This window comes from Syngnathus leptorhynchus, chromosome 12, assembly GCF_054491065.1.
Source record: "Syngnathus leptorhynchus isolate UIUO chromosome 12, UIUO_Slep, whole genome shotgun sequence".
Lineage (NCBI taxonomy): Eukaryota > Metazoa > Chordata > Actinopteri > Syngnathiformes > Syngnathidae > Syngnathus > Syngnathus leptorhynchus.
This window is the reverse complement of record NC_141206.1, coordinates 4,391,415-4,409,994: the sequence shown is the minus strand read 5'-3', so window position 1 is coordinate 4,409,994 and position 18,580 is coordinate 4,391,415. Positions and strand designations below refer to the sequence as shown.

General features: G+C 39.2%; 2 protein-coding genes across 5 annotated transcripts in view; one reads left to right on the top strand and one right to left on the bottom strand.

The window, feature by feature from the left end:
• The window catches only part of rgs3a (regulator of G protein signaling 3a), an 84,769-nt gene extending 68,089 nt beyond the window's left edge, over nt 1-16,680 (bottom strand). For 2 of the 4 annotated variants that reach the window (XM_085925350.1, XM_085925354.1), the window contains exons 1-9: nt 16,444-16,680; nt 13,787-13,824; nt 11,227-11,277; nt 11,091-11,149; nt 10,390-10,484; nt 10,242-10,310; nt 8,343-8,403; nt 7,067-7,157; nt 424-491 (exon numbers count right to left, since the gene is read on the bottom strand). In XM_085925350.1, coding sequence (XP_085781476.1) covers nt 424-491; nt 7,067-7,157; nt 8,343-8,403; nt 10,242-10,310; nt 10,390-10,484; nt 11,091-11,149; nt 11,227-11,277; nt 13,787-13,824; nt 16,444-16,604 — 693 coding nt within the window. In that variant the 5' untranslated portion in view covers nt 16,605-16,680. Of the gene's footprint in view, nt 1-423; nt 492-7,066; nt 7,158-8,342; nt 8,404-10,241; nt 10,311-10,389; nt 10,485-11,090; nt 11,150-11,226; nt 11,278-13,772; nt 13,825-16,443 lie in introns of those variants that run through there. The other 2 variants (XM_085925351.1, XM_085925352.1) reach the window with 2 other exon arrangements.
• rabepk (Rab9 effector protein with kelch motifs) lies at nt 16,677-18,313 on the top strand. The gene is made up of 6 exons (XM_085926936.1): nt 16,677-16,698; nt 17,072-17,227; nt 17,298-17,462; nt 17,543-17,692; nt 17,837-17,986; nt 18,066-18,313. Exons 1-6 carry the CDS (start codon nt 16,677-16,679, stop codon nt 18,311-18,313), a joined length of 891 nt encoding a protein of 296 aa, XP_085783062.1.
• The last annotated feature ends 267 nt before the right edge of the window (nt 18,314-18,580 follow it).

Genomic DNA, 18,580 nt, shown 5'->3' with positions numbered 1-18,580 from the left:
ACTGGCCTAGCATCCTCATTACATTGTCTGTACAGAAACTTTTTTTTTTTAATTCATAGGGAAGGGACTTGCATTTCTGCAACAGCATTGTCAGGTAAACAATTCATGACAAGCCATCCTTTCGCTTCACATTCGAGTCACATGCAAATAGACATCTTGACATACATCTTCAGTCAAGCACGGGAACATTTTTCCCATTTCATTTTTTTTTTTCAGCCCCATTCACCATTCAACCCCCAAAGACTGAATTCAATTAGTTGCCATGGTCTGAGAATGTGTGACATGGAACTTAACACAGCCGATAACTTAGTGAGGGCGTGTTTATGCATGATGAATAGTGACCACTCTTAGAGGTCGTCAGTCCTATCAGCAGTCACTATGCACGCTTAGGAAAACGTAAATGTAAAGAGGTGCGCTACTCACCGTTAAGCATTGCATATTCTCAGGTTGCTGTGTCTCAGGGGCAGCACCATGGTTCGACAGCACGGCCTCTGAAATGTAGACAAAGGAATCACGGGCTGACACTGTGCCTTTGGAGCACATTTCGGCTGCCACAAAACCACCTTTGGATGCAAAAGTTCCTAAAACAGTTCTGAGAGTCCATAAAAAAAAAAAGTGTCTCAGATAAGGGAAGGGTAATTGATGTGAGCACTGTCCAGCAAGGACTGTGACTTGAACTTCTCAACGCAGACTTTGGTGAAATCCCACAAGATGCGAGGATCTCACAAAAGTGCCCAAGAGAGGAGGAGTGCAAGGGAGAACAAGTGAGAGGGAGGGAAGAGGAGGGAGGGCTGAAGAAGAGAAAAGGAACTCCTCTCTCACTCTATTATCCGTCCGTCACAGGGCTCCTGGGAGGGTTTCCATGGTTACAGGAGACTCCCGCCTCATGTGTCCCTTTTAACTAATGCTCAATAAAGGCTGCATTCAGCACGCTGGCCACAATGTGGATTTTTCCCTCGATGCCTATTCCGTTTCTGTGTTTACAGCTCGTCGCGTCACTTTGTTTGCCTCTTCTTACAAAGTTCCTAGTTGACTTCCCAAAGATAAGGCAAATCCATTCAAGCCATCTTTTCCGAGTGCCACGCCCTTTTCCGTCACGTCTCCATTAATTGACTGAGATGGGATTGTATCACCTCACCAAACACTTGATTAGGTAAACATAGGTTTTTTTTTTTTGCATTTCTAGTGGTCTATTAATACATATAAATGATGTAAATAAACAGATAGTATTTTAAATAGACTGTCAGTATTTTCATAAAGTGGCCCAATACAATAGATGACATGTTATTCCTCATACTTCACAAACTATGTACAATCACAAGGGAACTGCATATAAAAGGCAAAAATATTCTCAGGCTCGTTTTTCAAATGTTCTTTATCAGCACATGCTCTCACATTGGCAAAACAATAAAGATTGGTTCTAAGAATAAATTAGGACTTATTTTTAATGCCTTATTTTATATATATATATATATATATATATATATATATATATATATATATATATATATAGTTATTTCAATGCTTATTTCAATGCCTTGCCTTTGATGGAAACGTCGACAACTATCCAAATAGTTTCCACACGTCACTAACTAGCCAACTTTCTAAAAAATTTTAATTATCCTCTAACTAATCCAACTTTATTGTCAGGCAAAACGAATTGAACGATCACCAAGAAAAAGTATTACAGCAAAAGTGGGTTGCAGAAATGTTAAGTTAGAAATACTTGGCACTTGTAAAGTTCAGATGCAGCCAAATGCCGTGCACACTGACAAAAGAAAATTACACACATCCTTTTCTGACAAGTTTTGGGCAAAGCCCAGAGTACATGGTCCAGTCTCCGGGCTGCGGTCTCCATGGAAATGCAGAAGATTAAACAACAACAAAAAAAGAAGATTCCATCTGAATCAGAAAACTTCAGGGGTCCGGCAGGGAAAGAGAGCGGGGGGCAACCTGGCTGGCGTCAGGCCCAGGAGTGAAGCCTTTTGTCTGCTTAGGACATCGGGCACGATGGCGTGGAAGCAGCTGGAAGCATGACTGACATCAAAACAGAGGCAGAGTCGGTGCGACAATAAACGGTGGAGGCAGCGGCCAGTGGGAAAAGTATACACGAGAGGGAATAAAAGGGGGAAAGGGAAGATTAGAGACCAAAAAAAAACCCCAAAGAAAGGAAATAAAGATGTTGGAAGTCTTCCAGCGTGAACAAGTCGACTCGACTCTTGTCAAGACCACTCATCCACTTGACACTCGCTCCCACTTTTCACCTTCCGACAACAGCAAACAAACAAACTTTTGATGGATAAAGTGGAGACTTGTAGCACTAGACCGTTTCGACATCAATCAGTAGATTCTAGCCAATGAATTAATTAATTAAACCGTTGACTTTAAAACAATGGGCGACAAGACTTCTGTTTTGAAAACCAACTAACTTGGTTTGGTTTGAAGAGTGGGAATAGCAACTATACAGCAACCACAAGTAGCAATTTTTTTTTTTTGTAGTCCTGTTGATGGTACAGTAGTTGCGATTTTCACACACAACTAGCTAAAAAGACAATCACCAATCAAAAATGACACAAATGTGAACTAACAATGCATATAAATTTCTCTTGGCTGCTTTGGAATGTCTATGCCCACTAAGCAAGCAACTGACTCATTTATCACATGACGGCGCCATATTAAAAGACTCTCGGGCATGCCGTGTACGATCAGCTCACGCTTGACACATTTCACTTGCAGTGCCGACACAGCCGGGGAGCATCATGTCAACCGTGTCACGATGGCTTTCATAAAAGACATGAAGAAAAAGGGATGATGATGATGATGCTTAGGCGAAGGCTGAGAAGGGTAAAATTGGTAAATTAGGGCAATAGAAAATCAGACAACAAAGCTAAATGCAATCAAAATATTAATGAGAGGATAAGGTGAAATAAAAATATTTTAGAGCCTAAAAAAAGAATCTATGTTGTAAAATATAAATATGATAAAAATAAATAAAATAAAAATATAAATGATGCAGGACAGCCAATTACAGCAAAATTTAAGTCATACAGCAGATGCAAAAAACTTTTTTTGCTCTACAGAGACATTAGTTCCAAATAGAAGAAAAATAAAACATTGAGCAACGCTGGATCAAATATATGCTTGCGGGGGTCAAATAAACAGGAAAGATCAACAATGGTAATTAAAACATGGAATAGCCTATAACTGATGACTCCCAGGTGGGTGCACCAATAAACGTGGAAAAAACACAAAGACATTAAGTCCAAATCAGCAAAAAGGGCCCAATAAATTTAACATGAAACAAAAAAGGCCACCACTAACATAACCAGACTAAAACAAACAAATGAAATAATCAGGCTGTTTTCCCAGGCTCATTTGTCCATGTGTATAACAGTGTAATAAGCTAACAGTCATCCATTTCTTTTAGAAGTGAAACGGACATTTTTAATATATGCACGACGGGTGGAGATCTGCTCACACAGCAGCAAGCACAGATGAGTACTCAAAGTTCCCACGCCAAACTGTGAGTAAAATATTAGAAGGGAGCGCCTGCTTCATTTATTATTTACAATACCAGGAGCACTCGGCTGATATTTGTCATCCTAGCAGAATACGGGTGCTTGGTTACTGACGTGCATCTTCTAAAGCTTGATTTTAATGTGTTAAATTCACCAATAAGATGGATAGCCTTCAAAAGGTTAGCAAAAATAACAAAAGAATTGCCATGTCATTTTTCTGCATTTGAGGAATGTTTGGCTGACATTCACACACAGTTTTTAAGGGTACCGCCCCTCGGCACACGCTCAATAGAAGTTAAAGAGGCAGGGTTTTATTGCAGCCCTACGGTATAATTAGTTGTCATCGTCTGGAAGATAAGGAGCATGCAGACAGAGTGACAGTTTGTCTGGGACAAAAGAACTAAAAAAAAAAAAAAAAAATTGGTCCCCTGGCACAGTCTCTTGAGCCTGCTCTCCCGGTAGAGTATTTTTGTTTGAAGTCTTGTATATTCAGAGTGGAAAAGTGATATTTAAATTCCAATATTGTTGTATGATATTGTGTAAAAGGAATGTGTGGCAATTTTGTCCCCCAAAAATTATTCTGATGAATCAAATTTTAATCAGCACTGAACAGCACCCCCTAATTAACTTTGAATATGCAAATAGTTATAGTCCTGTCCGTCTATTCCCAACCTTATTTTCATCTGCTCCTCTCATTGGTACTGCAAGATTTAACACTGTTGTTTTGAGTCATAATAAATAACCCCCTTTTTGCCCCATGAATATAAAATGCTCAATGCTCATGTCTTATATTAACTTCCCCAAACCTACTGACACATATATCAATGTATCAGAGTGGTGTCATGCTAGCTGACAAAAAAATATCACTTGTTAAACTTATATTAATGTAATACTGCTGCACTAGTACTAGTATTCGTATTTATTACAATACAATTTTATATTTATTCTGTCACATTTGAATTTGTAAAGGTACTTTGAACTCTCGTTTTAATCTTTATAGTTTAAAAAAAAGATTATTTTAATATTAACATTTTAGGAGTACGTATACTTTTCAATCAGATGAGTCAATTATTTGGAGAACTATTTTGCACCACGAATGTATTAATCATTATTATTAATAATTATTATTAATTATTATTATGATTATTATTATAATCATTTCATGTCATTTGTTCTTTCTACCTGCCCCACAACCAAAAATTGTCATTCTTCTGAAACCAGGCAGCCTCCTGCCATTTACTTTGTGACATATTACTTTCAGCATTTGTTCTTACCACAAATCACAACCACAATAACACAATCAATTTGATATGACATCAAAACATTATTTTACTGATTTATTTCATTATAAGGTCATATTTTGTGGCCCAGTGAGTGCATACACTGTCGCAACTGAAGCGGTCCTGGCCGTCACACTCCGGAATTCACTCTTGCACATGAACTGTTTAGACTGTAAATCATCATTGGAATAAACATTACGGAGGTGCAGTGCTAGCTTTTTTTTAAACATTGTCACGATAACGTAACAGACTAAAGACTATCTGAAAACATGGTCCTAAAGATGGACCAGGAGGGCATGCACACACACACACACACACCGTTGTATTGTACTAAATGGGCTTTTGATCATTTCCGTGTTTGTGCACGTCATTGTGCAGCAGAGCCATGGCCTACATTCTGCCAGCTGGCCTGGCAATATTCAAGTGCATGAGTTTGCACACACACACGGGCCCCCCATCCCCAGCCTCTTCACTAGAGAGAGTACGAGAGAGACAGCACACTGGCATATGAATCTGATGAGACAGTAGTGGGGCAAGTATTACCACTGCATGAGCTGATCACAATCTAAAGCCAGATGTGCTTGTTTTTAACTGAAATCAACTTCCTCTGCTGCTCCACTCCTATCTGCATTATTAAAAATGTCTTAGCATGTAGAAGTCCGACTAACCCTTGAACAAGCCTTGCTATGGTCTGCTGTCGCTACCTAATCCCGTTCCACACTTCCACTTGAGGGGAAACTCGTTTTAAAGTTGCATGAGATGTAGAGTAGCAGAGTTCGGCCAAGCACAATCAAAAACTGGAAAAGGTGTCCATCAGCCCGTAAAATGAGTAAACCATGACAAAAATGAAACCGCCACTTTAAGGAGTGGATCTGTACTGTGTCGAGATGTAGTAGAGGAGCAATACAATTTTGAATAATAAATAAATATATATATATGTATATATATATATATATATATATATATATATATATATATATATAAATGAGACATACCAGGGTGAGATAAACGGGCGCCATCTCTTTTTTATCCTCATGTTCATGACTGTGGTTGCAGTTGCAACTGCATTGGGATTTTTTTCAATATTTGGCTAGCTTGTTAACAATCAGAAAAAGGCTAAATTAGTTTGAAACAACTCTTGGATCTCAATCCATTGTGCAAGATCAGCCATTTGAAGAAGGTAAGCTAAGCTCCTTAAAAGGGGTCAGAGGGTTATGGCGGTCTCGGGCAGGAGGTCTAAAATGGGGGAAAGAATTGGGGTTAAAAAAAAGAAGAGGGGAGTGAGCCTGTGATGACTAAAAGGAATTAAAGATGCACAAAGGTGGATGAGGAGGAGGAGGACTCGAGGCATGATCTTAAACGACTTTGCAACTTTACTTCTGTTGTGCAAAGAAGATAACACAAGCATAGTACTCACCTAATGTAGGCTGTCGTCACTGAGGAGCCTCATAAACACACACACATACACACAACCATCATGCACATCAAGGTATATGGAGTGAAGGGGACATCCACACCGGTAGTGTGAGCAGAGTAGCACAGGAGTAAGCTCCGTGTCGCTCTATGGCGAGTGTGACGCCGCGGCGGGCTTTGGTCCAGAAACCCCTCCCTCCCCCTCTCTCTCTGTAGTCACTCTCCTAAACCCTCACTTTCTTCCCCATTTAATCCCTGGCTTAAACATCCAAAGAAGCCACAGGCTTGTCACACATACAAGCAAGAATTGGCAAATATTTATCCCTAGAATGTGCCCTTGATAGTAAATATGACTATTATACTACTATACTATAACGTAAATACTCATTTTATAATTACATATTATTGACAACGTATAAATTAAATATGGTAGCTTGGTTTAAGTGGCAGAGTCACCAAACACAAAAACCTATTCTATTTTGGTATTTGGATTTCTTTTCCCCCCTCAAATTCCTGCTTTATAGCACGAGGAACCATATTTAGGAACTTAAAATTGAAGACGTAAATGTACACCACACAGTTCACGTGTCAGTGGAACCATTTGATTTATCACAGTCGGTCATAAAATGTAAACAATAAATGTACGTCAAAGTTGCACTCAGTTACTGCTGCACCTGTTTTTCCATTTGTTTGTTTTACATTTACAATCTGCATAGAATTAAAAATATTGGTGCTGTATGTGTTTTAACATAAAAGACTAGAAGCTTAAAATTTCAAGTTTAAAAGTTAAATTTGACGTGATTACCATTTTTTTTTTTGCACAGTGCTGTCATTCAGGATATAAAAAATTCTTACCGCTGTCATGCGAGTTTGGTTCTGCAGGCACTCTCAGATGTTTCCTCACGCCCACTTCCTCCTCAAGCAGGTAGTACCATCCACGGACCTCCTAGCACCGTGAAAGTTGATAATGCGCATATCAGCATCAAGCTGGAATATCTAAAGCATTAAGATACACACACACACACAAATATAGAATTTCTCAACGACCCACGGAGTCACTATGCACTATCCTTTAGCTTTTTCCAGCAGCTGATGACCATCCCTGAACACCCCCCCCCCCCAACCTCCCCCTGTGCACTTCTGCCTTGTGAGCCAGATGGTGTGTGCAATTCTGTGTGTGTTACATAAAACTATCCGGGTGGAGGGAGCAGGCGTCTGATTTGTAATATGAATGATGTGGACACACTCATGCAAAAATAAGGACATTGCCGTCACAAGGGCATACGTCATCTGACACACACAAACACACTGGACACAGGCATCCAAACAAGCGTGAGCCCAGTCTCATTGTACTAAATAATGCCATGATGTTGACAGTAACAATAATCTCCGCTTTAAAAGCATCTTAGCCGAGTGGACAGATTTCTGCAGGCAGTGGGACACAGCAAAGGGGGGGAAGGGGAGTATGCAGGGAGAGATTTACGTACACTATTCTATGATATTATTTCATCACTGGTTACCCTCCAAAAATCTAAAAGGTTTGGAAATGAAAAACGTAACAAAAGACATAAGACTTGAAAGCTTAGTATGCCATTAAAAAGCTACTATATAGTTCGGCAAATTCATTTCAATAAAAAAAAAAAAAAAAAAACATTGCTAGCTTCTGCCGTAGCTGCAGTTTGGTTAGTTTCTCAGACCAACCTGTCAACTTGAATTCTGATTGGTGATAAGAAAAATCTATCCACTGTAAACTGTAGATCAATTATACTTTCTAACTCTATTATATGATCAAGATACCCAACAACAGACATTCCATAAAAAATTGAGATGTCATCATTCCCTCTGTGAAATGGAAATAACACAAGAATTTTGTGTGTGTGTGTGTGTGTGTGTGTGTGTGTGTGTGTGTGTGTGTGTGTGTGTGTGTGTGTGTGTGCAAGTGTGTGGCTTAACATTGGTAACCCCAAAGTGTTTGCTCTCGAGCATTAAGGCCACTGCCAATCATTCACATTGCACTAAATTGTGAGATTCATGCTCTGTTGGAGACACGCACTCCATGCCTTTCTCTCTCTCCTACACACATGCACACAAAAAGTGTGAAGAGAAGCGTACCTGAACTGTGTGAACTCACCTTGTGAGTTTGCATGAGGGAACGCACGCCGAAGCTCATGCACCCCAGCAGCACACTCGTCCTGTTTAAACAAAACAAAATAAAACCAGAATTGAAAACACATTGATCAATGAGGCAACTTCGCCGTGGTTTAAGTATAAGGTTCACGAGGTTCAGCTCTGATTTTAAGCCTTTCACAGATACATCAATGCAGATTATGATTACAAAAAACAAATCTTGTCCTTTGTATTTAGATACTTCATCAACCTCGGTGCCATTGTGTTCAATCAAAAGAAGGATTGGCCGTGCATTTGGGGGCCAGGTAGAACAAAACAACAAAGATTCATATTTTGATGTGGTTTTTCAATAAGTGTTGCCCTTGGATGAATGAAATTGCACCTATTCAACCTTTTTTTCCTTTTCAATACTCGAGCGGGACAAATGCTATTTATCAAGCATATTCGGTAGACACAGGCTTCCTTCTTTTGGGCGGGCAATGAAAATTATTTTCATTGGGTTAACAGTCTCCATCCTTAGAGTATTCATTATCCATCAACATGCACAGATTAAAAAATAATTAGAGTAGCACTTTACATAGTGGGTACCCTTAAAAAATGTGGTGCATTAACTGTTTATAAATTAGTTATAAATCAGCAATAAGCATGTGAAAAGCATGTAACTGGCGGCTCAAAGTAAAGCTATTACTTCGGAGAATAGGCAGCCTTGATGAAAATGCTGATGAGGCAAATGTTACCACCATATCGAATGCCGAAAAGTAGCACGATACTATTTTAGTTTAATGCTTCACTTACATTGAATTATTTTGCTCTTGATGTGATACATATATGACAGAGATCCTGCTCTGAAATAAGTGGGAGGGACTTAGTTTTGTGATCCATCGAGAGGAGAAATAAGTCTTTTTCAGTAACCTAAAACATATACCCAATTTGTGCAATATTCTTATGAATTCTCCTCTTGAGACCAGCCTTCTGCTTTTAATGAATTCAGTTCTTTGGAATGCGGTCACTGCAGTAGGCCTCGGAAGAATATCGCGGCTGTTCCTCGTGTCTCCTCCTAATAAATACCAGAAGCGTTTGGATTGAACCAGGCTTAATTGCTTCCCAAAGATGAGCAAAGCGCTTTTAATCTGTGTCCCAGAAACGGTCCAAACCAGAGACCTTATTTATCAAGTGTGCATAAACACAAAAGTGTGCAGCACAGACATCATCAACAAGCCAAATTCAAACAAGGGATTCCCAAACATAGTTTGAGTCCGATTGCACCACCACACAATAAATTCAATCTATCATTGCAGAAATAATCTGCGATGCACAGGGCCTGGAGGATTTACACGCATTTCATTTGTTCTACAGAATTGCTCTGTGGGTGTGCGCCTCCAAGAAGGTGCTGAGGACGGCTTGCTGAATGGACATAGTAATGATGACACTAGTCCTCAGTTTACAATGTTGCTATCCTCACAACATGCTTGTCGTCTTCCAGTTAAAAATAATTCTCATCTGTGGGGCGTCGCACGATTTTAAGTATTGAGTTTGATTTAAAAAAAATGTTTTAGTCTCCTACATCTTTATTGTTGTCGTTATCAACAACTGAATGAATTGTTCCACAGTTTGTGATTATTCTTGTCGCAAGTAAATTCTGAATATGTTCAAAATTCACACACACACACACACACTCGTGAATCATTTTACATGGTATGTCCTCTTTCCCTGGCGTTGACCCTTTTTCCTTTCTGCTGAGATAGAGGTGACAAAGCAACACATGCACACATACAAAGAGGAAAATGGCAACATTAATTATTAAAATAAATAAAAAAGTAAAGGATATTTTGCTGCTCTGGTGAGCAAAAAAATGCATTTCAAGAGTTTTTTTTTTTTTTTCCTCTAACCTGAGCATGCATACCTGGAGGCGCAGTAAGAATTCCACACTGTGAAGAGCAGTCGCTTGTGAAGGTCTGTGTCACATACCACACTGTTTTATATATATATATAAAAAACGTCAAGTCAGCATGATGAAAAGTTTTAAAGGAGTAGATTGTGTGTTTGCTTACAAGTAAAAGGTGTGGAGGAAGACAGGATTTTTACACTGACGGACTATTGCCGTCTTCTGCTGCTGTCTGTGGTTGATGTCTGGTAACATGCCCACCTGACAAAACAAGTACCGGTAGTTCTCAAAATACGTCACTTTACAAAAACTGGCAAGAGTTTTAGTTTTGGACAAGAGAAACACTCTGGGCTGATGGCCAGCCAATCGCAAAGCACATCAAGACAAGCAAGTCACATTCACAATTGTGGACAGTTTTGTTTTCAATTAACAGATCATGTATGTTTTTGGAATGTGAGAGAAAGCTAGAGTACTTTTATTTAAAAAATTAAATTAAGGTAAACTAGATTAAGGTAAATATGAAAGTGTCAATCAAATCTGTTTTTTTGGGGGGGGGGTATAGATTTTCTAATGAAATTGCTCATAATTTATATGAGGTGTGAGGATGATAGTGTCCCTTCAAGAGCCCACCATTCATTTCTAAAAACACACACAATTTATGGCTGACCAGTCATAAAAAGCAAGTAAATTATAGGCCTTTAAATCTAATTTTGACACCAATGTGGTGTTGGTAATGAGCCAGGATTCTAAAAAGTATTCCCCTTGAGTGATGACACATCATTGTGCAGCGTTCCAGAACTGCGTAAAAACAGCAGTGGTACGATTCGAGGATGGAAATATAAAGCCCAATCACATTGGATATCATACCTTTACATAGGAGTCACATGACCCCTGGTGCTCGTGCAACATACCCCGTGCTTCCAAAACTGTCAACAAAAATGATTGAATGTAATTTTTAAAAATCAAAACTTCATATTTTGGGAAGAAATAGTGCGGAACTCACCGCTTACAGCAAGAACTTCCTGTTCTTGGATGATTGACAGCTTTAGCTGACCTGCAGAAGAAAAAGAGAGTGTGAAGATTGCCAACTAGAAATGAATGTTGCTGGCGTGTGCGTGCGTGCGTGCATGAGTGTGTGCGTGTGTATCAATCATTTGTCTTGTCTCATGTCTTCCCAGGCAGTTACACATCTCGCCTTCCCTCTCCTGGTCTCTCAGGGCTGTTAACAACCATCTAAAGCCTTGTTGACCATGTCGACATGGCTCACTGCTAACATTGGCTTTGTGCCGCTCGTCTAAATTTATCCCGCTCCGAAGAGCCCGGGCCTGCACTGATAACGCCGCCGCTACCTCGGGCCCCTACTCGTACGGTGGGTACGGGGGATGTTTGTCGTTCCCACACTGAGTTTGGCATGTAGGCATATGGAAGAACAAAGCGAGAATGTCGTTTTAAATGTCTTCCTACATCGGAACTGCTGTACTCAAAAGACTGTTATAAAGCAGCCTCAAAGAACATTCCCGGCAGCACGCTTAAGCGGCCAAGCAAAATGGCTGAGTGGCAAAGCAGACTGATTATTCTCATTAGTTGATGATGAGTTTAAAAGGGAGCATAGAGTTGGACCATAGTTGGACTTTTTTTCTCTGAAGACAGCTACCGTATTTTCCGGGCTATAAGGCGCTACAGACTATAAGGCGCACCTTCAATGAATGGCCCATTTTAAAATGTGTCCTTATATAAGGCGCACCGGACTATAAGGTGCACCATTAATGCATCATGTCAGATTTTTAATCCAAATCAAATCATTCTCCATGTTATCTTTTTTTTTTATTTCAACTTCAGATGCAACAAATTACTTTATAATCACAAAATAATGATTCATAGTCTTTTTGATTTATGATTCATAGTCTTCAGCGGGCCACTTATGATTGATTTCATGACGCAATGCTTCGGGCCAGTTTAAATTTAGGAATTCTGTCCATATATAAGACGCACCGGACTATGAGGCGCACTGTCGGCTTTAGAGAAAATTTTAGGTTTTTAGGTGCGCCTTATAGTCCGGAAAATATGGTAAATGTTTTCCTAATGTAAGCAACCACACACATGACAAAAAAAATCATAAAAACCATGACGAATTTCTCTACACTTAAAATGTGGTGCAATGAAGGTTGACCATTAGTTTTTTTTCCCCCCATAATCCAAAGGTCTGTTGTAGTACCAACACTGACCTTTGAGAGGCAACATAGTGCCAAAAAGCATCTAGAAAAATACAACAAAGATTGTACAAGAAATTCTGTCAAATTCAATAGAAGTTTGCAACGTTCACCTTGGAACAAACCACAACATTGTGGAGAAAGACAATATCACCCAGTGTGCATCAAATATCAAACATAGAGTCACATGATTGCTAAACAAATAATTCACATTATATTGTAATTGCCGATAAAGCGAAGACATAGTGACCTAGATTCATAACAAGGAGTTCATGTCACCGTAGCCCCCTGCAGTGCCACATAGAGACCCTGTCGGAAATGGGATGAACGATTTACATCAAAAAAGAGGAAGAGGAGTGCCTTTTCCCCTCTTTCTCCACCTTGGCTTTTAATTTGCCTTTGCTGCTTATTTGTCACATTTACATTTGAAAGCAAAGCACCCCACCGGTATCCAATGAGGCCAGGCCAAGCGGACACTGACAGCATCAAGAAGAAGAAGCGAACTCCATCTGTGTTTTCTGTGAGAACCAAAGTAATTTGGGGTAGTTCAGCGTAAAGAATTTCAGACAATTATTTCAGCGTATCTGGTCCAAATGGGAATTAATGGGAGGCATTATGTTGATTTTTTTTTTTTTAACATTATTAACTCAAGTCCTCTTTATAACCTGATCAAATGTGAAAACACACCAAAAACCCTTAAAGCATTAATAATTGAAAAATAGCCAATTTGACTGTCACACACTTTTTAGCCTGCTCTATAGTCAAAGTTTATTTAAATATGACAAGAGAGCAGAACGCTCGCAACAGGTGCCCACTTTTTCCTCTGTTGATGTACTATTTACTGGTGCCATGGCAAATGGTGGGCAATTGATGCCAGTTCTTGAACGAATAAAGTTTAAAAAGTACTCAGGTTGAGTGAACAAGACACTATTTTTTGTATGTTGAATTTGGAGTTCATAGTTCCGGATCCATTGAATCAAGGTTTCACTGTTTTGCATGTATTGCAAATGACAAGCCACATTTTCTTCCGATGTTTTTTTTTTTAATCCTCTCCAACACAGGCCATTAAAGCCAGTCACAGTCATAACTACTTTAAAAGATCCCCATCCATATTGATAAGTGTCAACAGGTAAATACTGGATAATGGATGAGGCTTTGCTCTTTGGGTAAACAGTGCAGGTGTGGATAATACCCTCCATAAATGATGCAAAGGGCCACCTCATTTGCACATCGAAGGATGTGCTCGTTGAATGGCCCGAGATGATGCTCTCACAGTCGATCGCGATTTTTCATAAAATATATATATATATATACTATTGATTAAAAAAATAAAACTTACACAGTAATGCTTACCATGTGTTGTCAGCAAGAAGGACGGCGCTTTGGAGAAGCTTCCAGATGGTTTACGCAGGTAAACCCGAAAAGACATCAGAGAGAGAAAATGAGAATGCCGCAAATGAGACTCTAAGAAATTTGATGCTTGCTACCAGTGCGCATGTGTGTGTGCATGTGGTGCAAGTGTGTCCCATATTACCTACAGAAATTCCATCAAACTCAACTGCTTGTATTAAGAATCCTATGCGATTGTCAACAATTTTCAACTCAATCTGAGGTAATTGAGAGCCAATAAGTCGATTCAGTCAACATTTTGAAATTCAAACCTTCAGGAATGATTTGAAATAAAATTGTTTAGGCTTAATCAAACCAGTACAGCCCATCTTGAAAGTGGCTTTGGATTTTCATCCAGCCTGGCTATGTCATGAGCGGTAAAAATGTGGTATGGCCACTAATTGTTCACAGACACATTTTTAGGAATAGACAGATATAAGCAATTCTCTCAGTTGTTTTATACTTGTCCTTGCTTTTTATTCTTGTTTTTTACTTGCCATGTAGCACTTTGAGATTCCTCCGAATATAAAGTGCGTTATAAATATAATTTATTATTATTATTATTATTAAGATTTTCTTGCTACAAAATAGTTGGACAGACACCCTGAAGAACATGCAAACCAAATAAAAACTAAATATTACATTACGTCTCTTTTTCAAGCACCGTGAGAAGAAGAAAAAATTGCAAACAACAGATTAACAGGCAAAAACATGTTTTTAATATGCACATTAGGTCATTGGTGCTTGTGTCTGTAATGGACAAAAACAGTGATTAGGTTGCAATGCTGTAATCCATCCAGATTAATCATAGAACGATTTAACACACCTCTGGGTTCAAATGTCAGTCAACAGACAAAGCAGTCATGTATTATTTTGATATGCCACCCGGCGACAGTGTACAAGTGACCCCCAGATGAACTTGATGTATTAATACTCATGTTGCTAATCCACCCACCCACTTCAAATACAACATAACCTGGGGATGCAATTCTTGCTGACAAAACTCATATCTGCAACTATCTCTTCTTTCCCCTCTCGTCTAGTTTTTTTTCCCTCTGGATCATTAAAATATAATCATCTTCCTTTTTCCGCCACAAAAATCCCCCCATGGTCCATCAGGTTCTTATCAGTTGGAATGAAGGGCAAACAAAAGGAGAATGATCCTGCATTTCCTCGAAAGGAAACAGGTTAAGATCCACTTAACAATCTTCCCGTTTATCGTTTGATCGTAGTGGGCCCAGAAATACACACAGAGCAGGAGCAGAACGTGCTGATCTTGCATATATAGTAGAGTCAAGGGTGAGCAGGGAAAACAGGACGTGATGCTCAAAAGGGGGACTGAACAGAGATGCATGGGCCTCAATTGTAAATTATTACACTGTCAAGACAATTGCACCATCTGTCGAGCAAATATGAAACTGCACCATGCATTTGATTATTGTCCAGAAAGAACGCTAGTGTTTATCATTTGAACGTGTGATTTTGAAAATATAAAACGTACAAGTTATATATCTCATTGATAATATATATATATATATATATATATATATATATATATATATATATATATATATATATATATATATATATATATATATATATATATATATATATATATATATATATATATATATATATATATATAACTCAAGGTGTTAGAAGAAAAAAAAATATCGTATCAGCAAATCAGAAATGAGGGTTTGCGTCGTGCCATGAACCCCTTTACGTACGTATCGTTTAACGTCACAAAAGTGAAAGAGATCCACAAACATTACATTTATTCTTGCAGTTGTATTCGCCCAAGCGGCCAAAGTATCGGTACGTCACAGATGCCTTGCAACATATTCAATATTTAGCACCCGACTGACAGAAAACAGATCAACATCCAATATGAATTAGTGACAGGTATAATATGATTTTTCGAACTGGTATAAGGGATGCTTTAACAAGTAAGCACGTCATTTTCTGCATAAACGCGTGGCACATGTAGAATAATGGGAGTGTTTTTGAGCTTTGTATAGTCTGTGTTTTTCATTGAATTTTTGTAATTCCGATTAATGCTCTGGAAGTAAATGCGGCAGCGGTCTCTGGACGGAAGTAGGAAGCGTCAGAGATCTTCTATCAGAAAGATGTTGCAACTTTTCACGCACTGAAAACATGTACCGGCGACTGATGAAAGTGCCTCTTACATTAGTATATGCAATGTATCATCGAATAGACAATATTCTAAAACACAAAATTTGTCATAGTCGAATATATTGAAAGAATATGACACATTAACCAGCAGTAATTCTCATATAGAAATTGTGTGAGTTCACAGCAGAAGCGATACGATTGGTTGACGAAGACTACAAGCGTACAATCTCTGTTTTAAAACTAAACAGTAATTTGTTGGTTCATAGCAACGCGCTGCTAACGTCAGTAACAATTGCAGGGAATCTGGAAATGGGTTGCTATATCTTGCCAGAAGAAACATGACTTTTACAATACATAGCTTTTTGATTTCTCCTTAGTTAGATCTACGGCCATGGAGCTTCTCCCAGTGCTGGAAGCTCAAGAAAAGCCCAAACAAGGAATATGGTAAGCATCAATATTAGTTTCGTTGCATAAATTTGACCAACCTTGTTTGCAACTTTATTGCCCTTTTAGGTATTCCTTGGTACCAACTGGGAGGCCCCCCGGCGTGAGCGTGGGACACACTTGCACTTACTGGCCCGGAAATGGTGGCAATGAAAGGATCCTCATCGTTGGGGGAGCAAATCCTGGTGGCAGCTTCTCGCATACACACGCTATAAATTTAAGTATGGATCTTAGCAATTCTCTCATTTAAAGAATTATTTACCTAATTGCATGTATGTTCAAAGCACAGGCAGGAAGTAAGCGGCCAATCAGATTGCTCAGATGTCATCCCGTATATTAAAACTATATACAAATTGAATGACATGTTTTTAAAAAAAAACATTTGCACAGTTATTTTTGTCGTCTTTGTTTTGTTTTTTATTTGTTTTTCCTAAAAAAATATTTGGAAACAAAAACTCCAAACATTTGGACCTAAATCATTTTTTATTGGCAATCTTTATATCATTAAGATTGTATTATAAGCACATATTTGTGAAGTCTTGGCATTGCTAAAAGATGTTGAGCAATGACTAAGAATCAATCAATTCAGTTTTCGTTTTGAGCATTTCTGATTGTATTTTGCTATATGTAAACTGTTGCAATAACTATCATCGCTTGACTCTATTCTAGAGTGTCTTGAGTGGGATGCATTGCCTTGGGAAGGTCTAAAAGCTCGATATGAGCACTGCACGTTGGTGCCCGGAAGCCCACCACAAAGCTTATGGGTGTTCGGGGGTGCGGAGCAGAGTGGCAACCGCAACTGTATCCAAAAAATCAAAGTAGCAGGTAAAAAAAAAAAAAAAGACTGACTTAGTTTCAGTACCGTAATACAAATGTCTACTGATGTGATCTACAGAAAGCAAAGCCCACTGGGAGAATGTGACAGTAACGGGCGATCCCCCCAGTCCAAGGACGTATCACACCAACTCGGCCTGTTTAGGTGGCTCATTATACGTGTTTTCTGGTGGGGAAGCAGGTTCATCACCAGTCTCAGACCAGAAACTTCACGTCTTTGATACCGGTCAGTTTTAGATTGACTTCTTTCCACACACGTAAACCGCAGAAATGTTTATATTTTCTGCATGATTGTGGTCTTCCCAGTATCTTCCGCCTGGACGCAGCCAGAAACACAAGGCGCACAGCCGCCGGTCAGACACGGACACGTTATAGTGGCGGCAGGCTCAAAGATCTACATTCATGGCGGCATGGCGAATGATTACTTCTTGGATGATATGTACTCTCTTGATCCAAGTAAGACTGTTAAATGTATGTCAGTGAAAATAGTAAAATGAGATTTTATTTAAATGCTTATTCACAAACTATGGTTGGTTCTGGATCGTATAACATGAACCTAGGAGTCTGATGTTGATGTCATTGATGTGTGCTATGTAAAAGGTAGCATGAGGTGGGAGTTGGTGCAGCCCGAAGGAGACGTTCCACCTGGCGTGGCCGCACATTCGGCCATGGCACTGGGCAATAACATCTATATCCTCGGTGGGCTGACTGCAGACGGAGCCAGTAATGCCATGTACACATTCAACATAGGTAGAATTCTTTTACATTATGTACTATTCAAACACAAACACAGCATGTTTTAATTCAGTGGTCCATGACCTGTTTGCAGAAAAAAAGGAATGGACCCTAATGAAATTTGAGGGTGATTTACCCCCGAACCGTCTAGACCACTGCATGTGTTTGCTACCATGGAAAATAGAGGCTGTGGGAGATTGCGGTGAAGCGCAAAGAGCCAAACCAGATTCTGCAGCCACACCGGTTGCCGCGACAGAGACAGTACACTTGGCTTTTGTATTCGGTGGGATGGACACACAAGGAGTCATACATAACGACTGTGTTGTAACTGTGGTGACATGATGGGCTGTAAAAGAAATAAAGTGAAAATAATTTGGAATCATTTGAATGTTTTTCCAGGAGTACAACCATAGTCTTTTCCAGCTCTTCCCACTAGGTGTCGCCACAGAAAATCTGAATCCCATTTAAAAAAAGATTGAATGTTGAAATTCAGGCATAAAGGCAACAGTAGCGTGTAGTTTTGAAATAATTTGTCATATGAAATCCTGGTCAATATGTAGAGTCAAAAACGTGGCAATGTCAATGTTTGATGCAGACAGCAGATGGAGC

Excerpts from the sequence above, each read along its gene's own strand:
- rabepk (XM_085926936.1), top strand. The coding sequence starts at position 16,677 with ATGTTCAAAGCACAGGCAGGAA. Across the intron at positions 16,699-17,071 it reads GTTCAAAGCACAGGCAGGAA|AGTGTCTTGAGTGGGATGCA; the intron begins GTAAGCGGCCAA and ends ACTCTATTCTAG. Across the intron at positions 17,463-17,542 it reads ACTTCACGTCTTTGATACCG|TATCTTCCGCCTGGACGCAG; the intron begins GTCAGTTTTAGA and ends TGGTCTTCCCAG.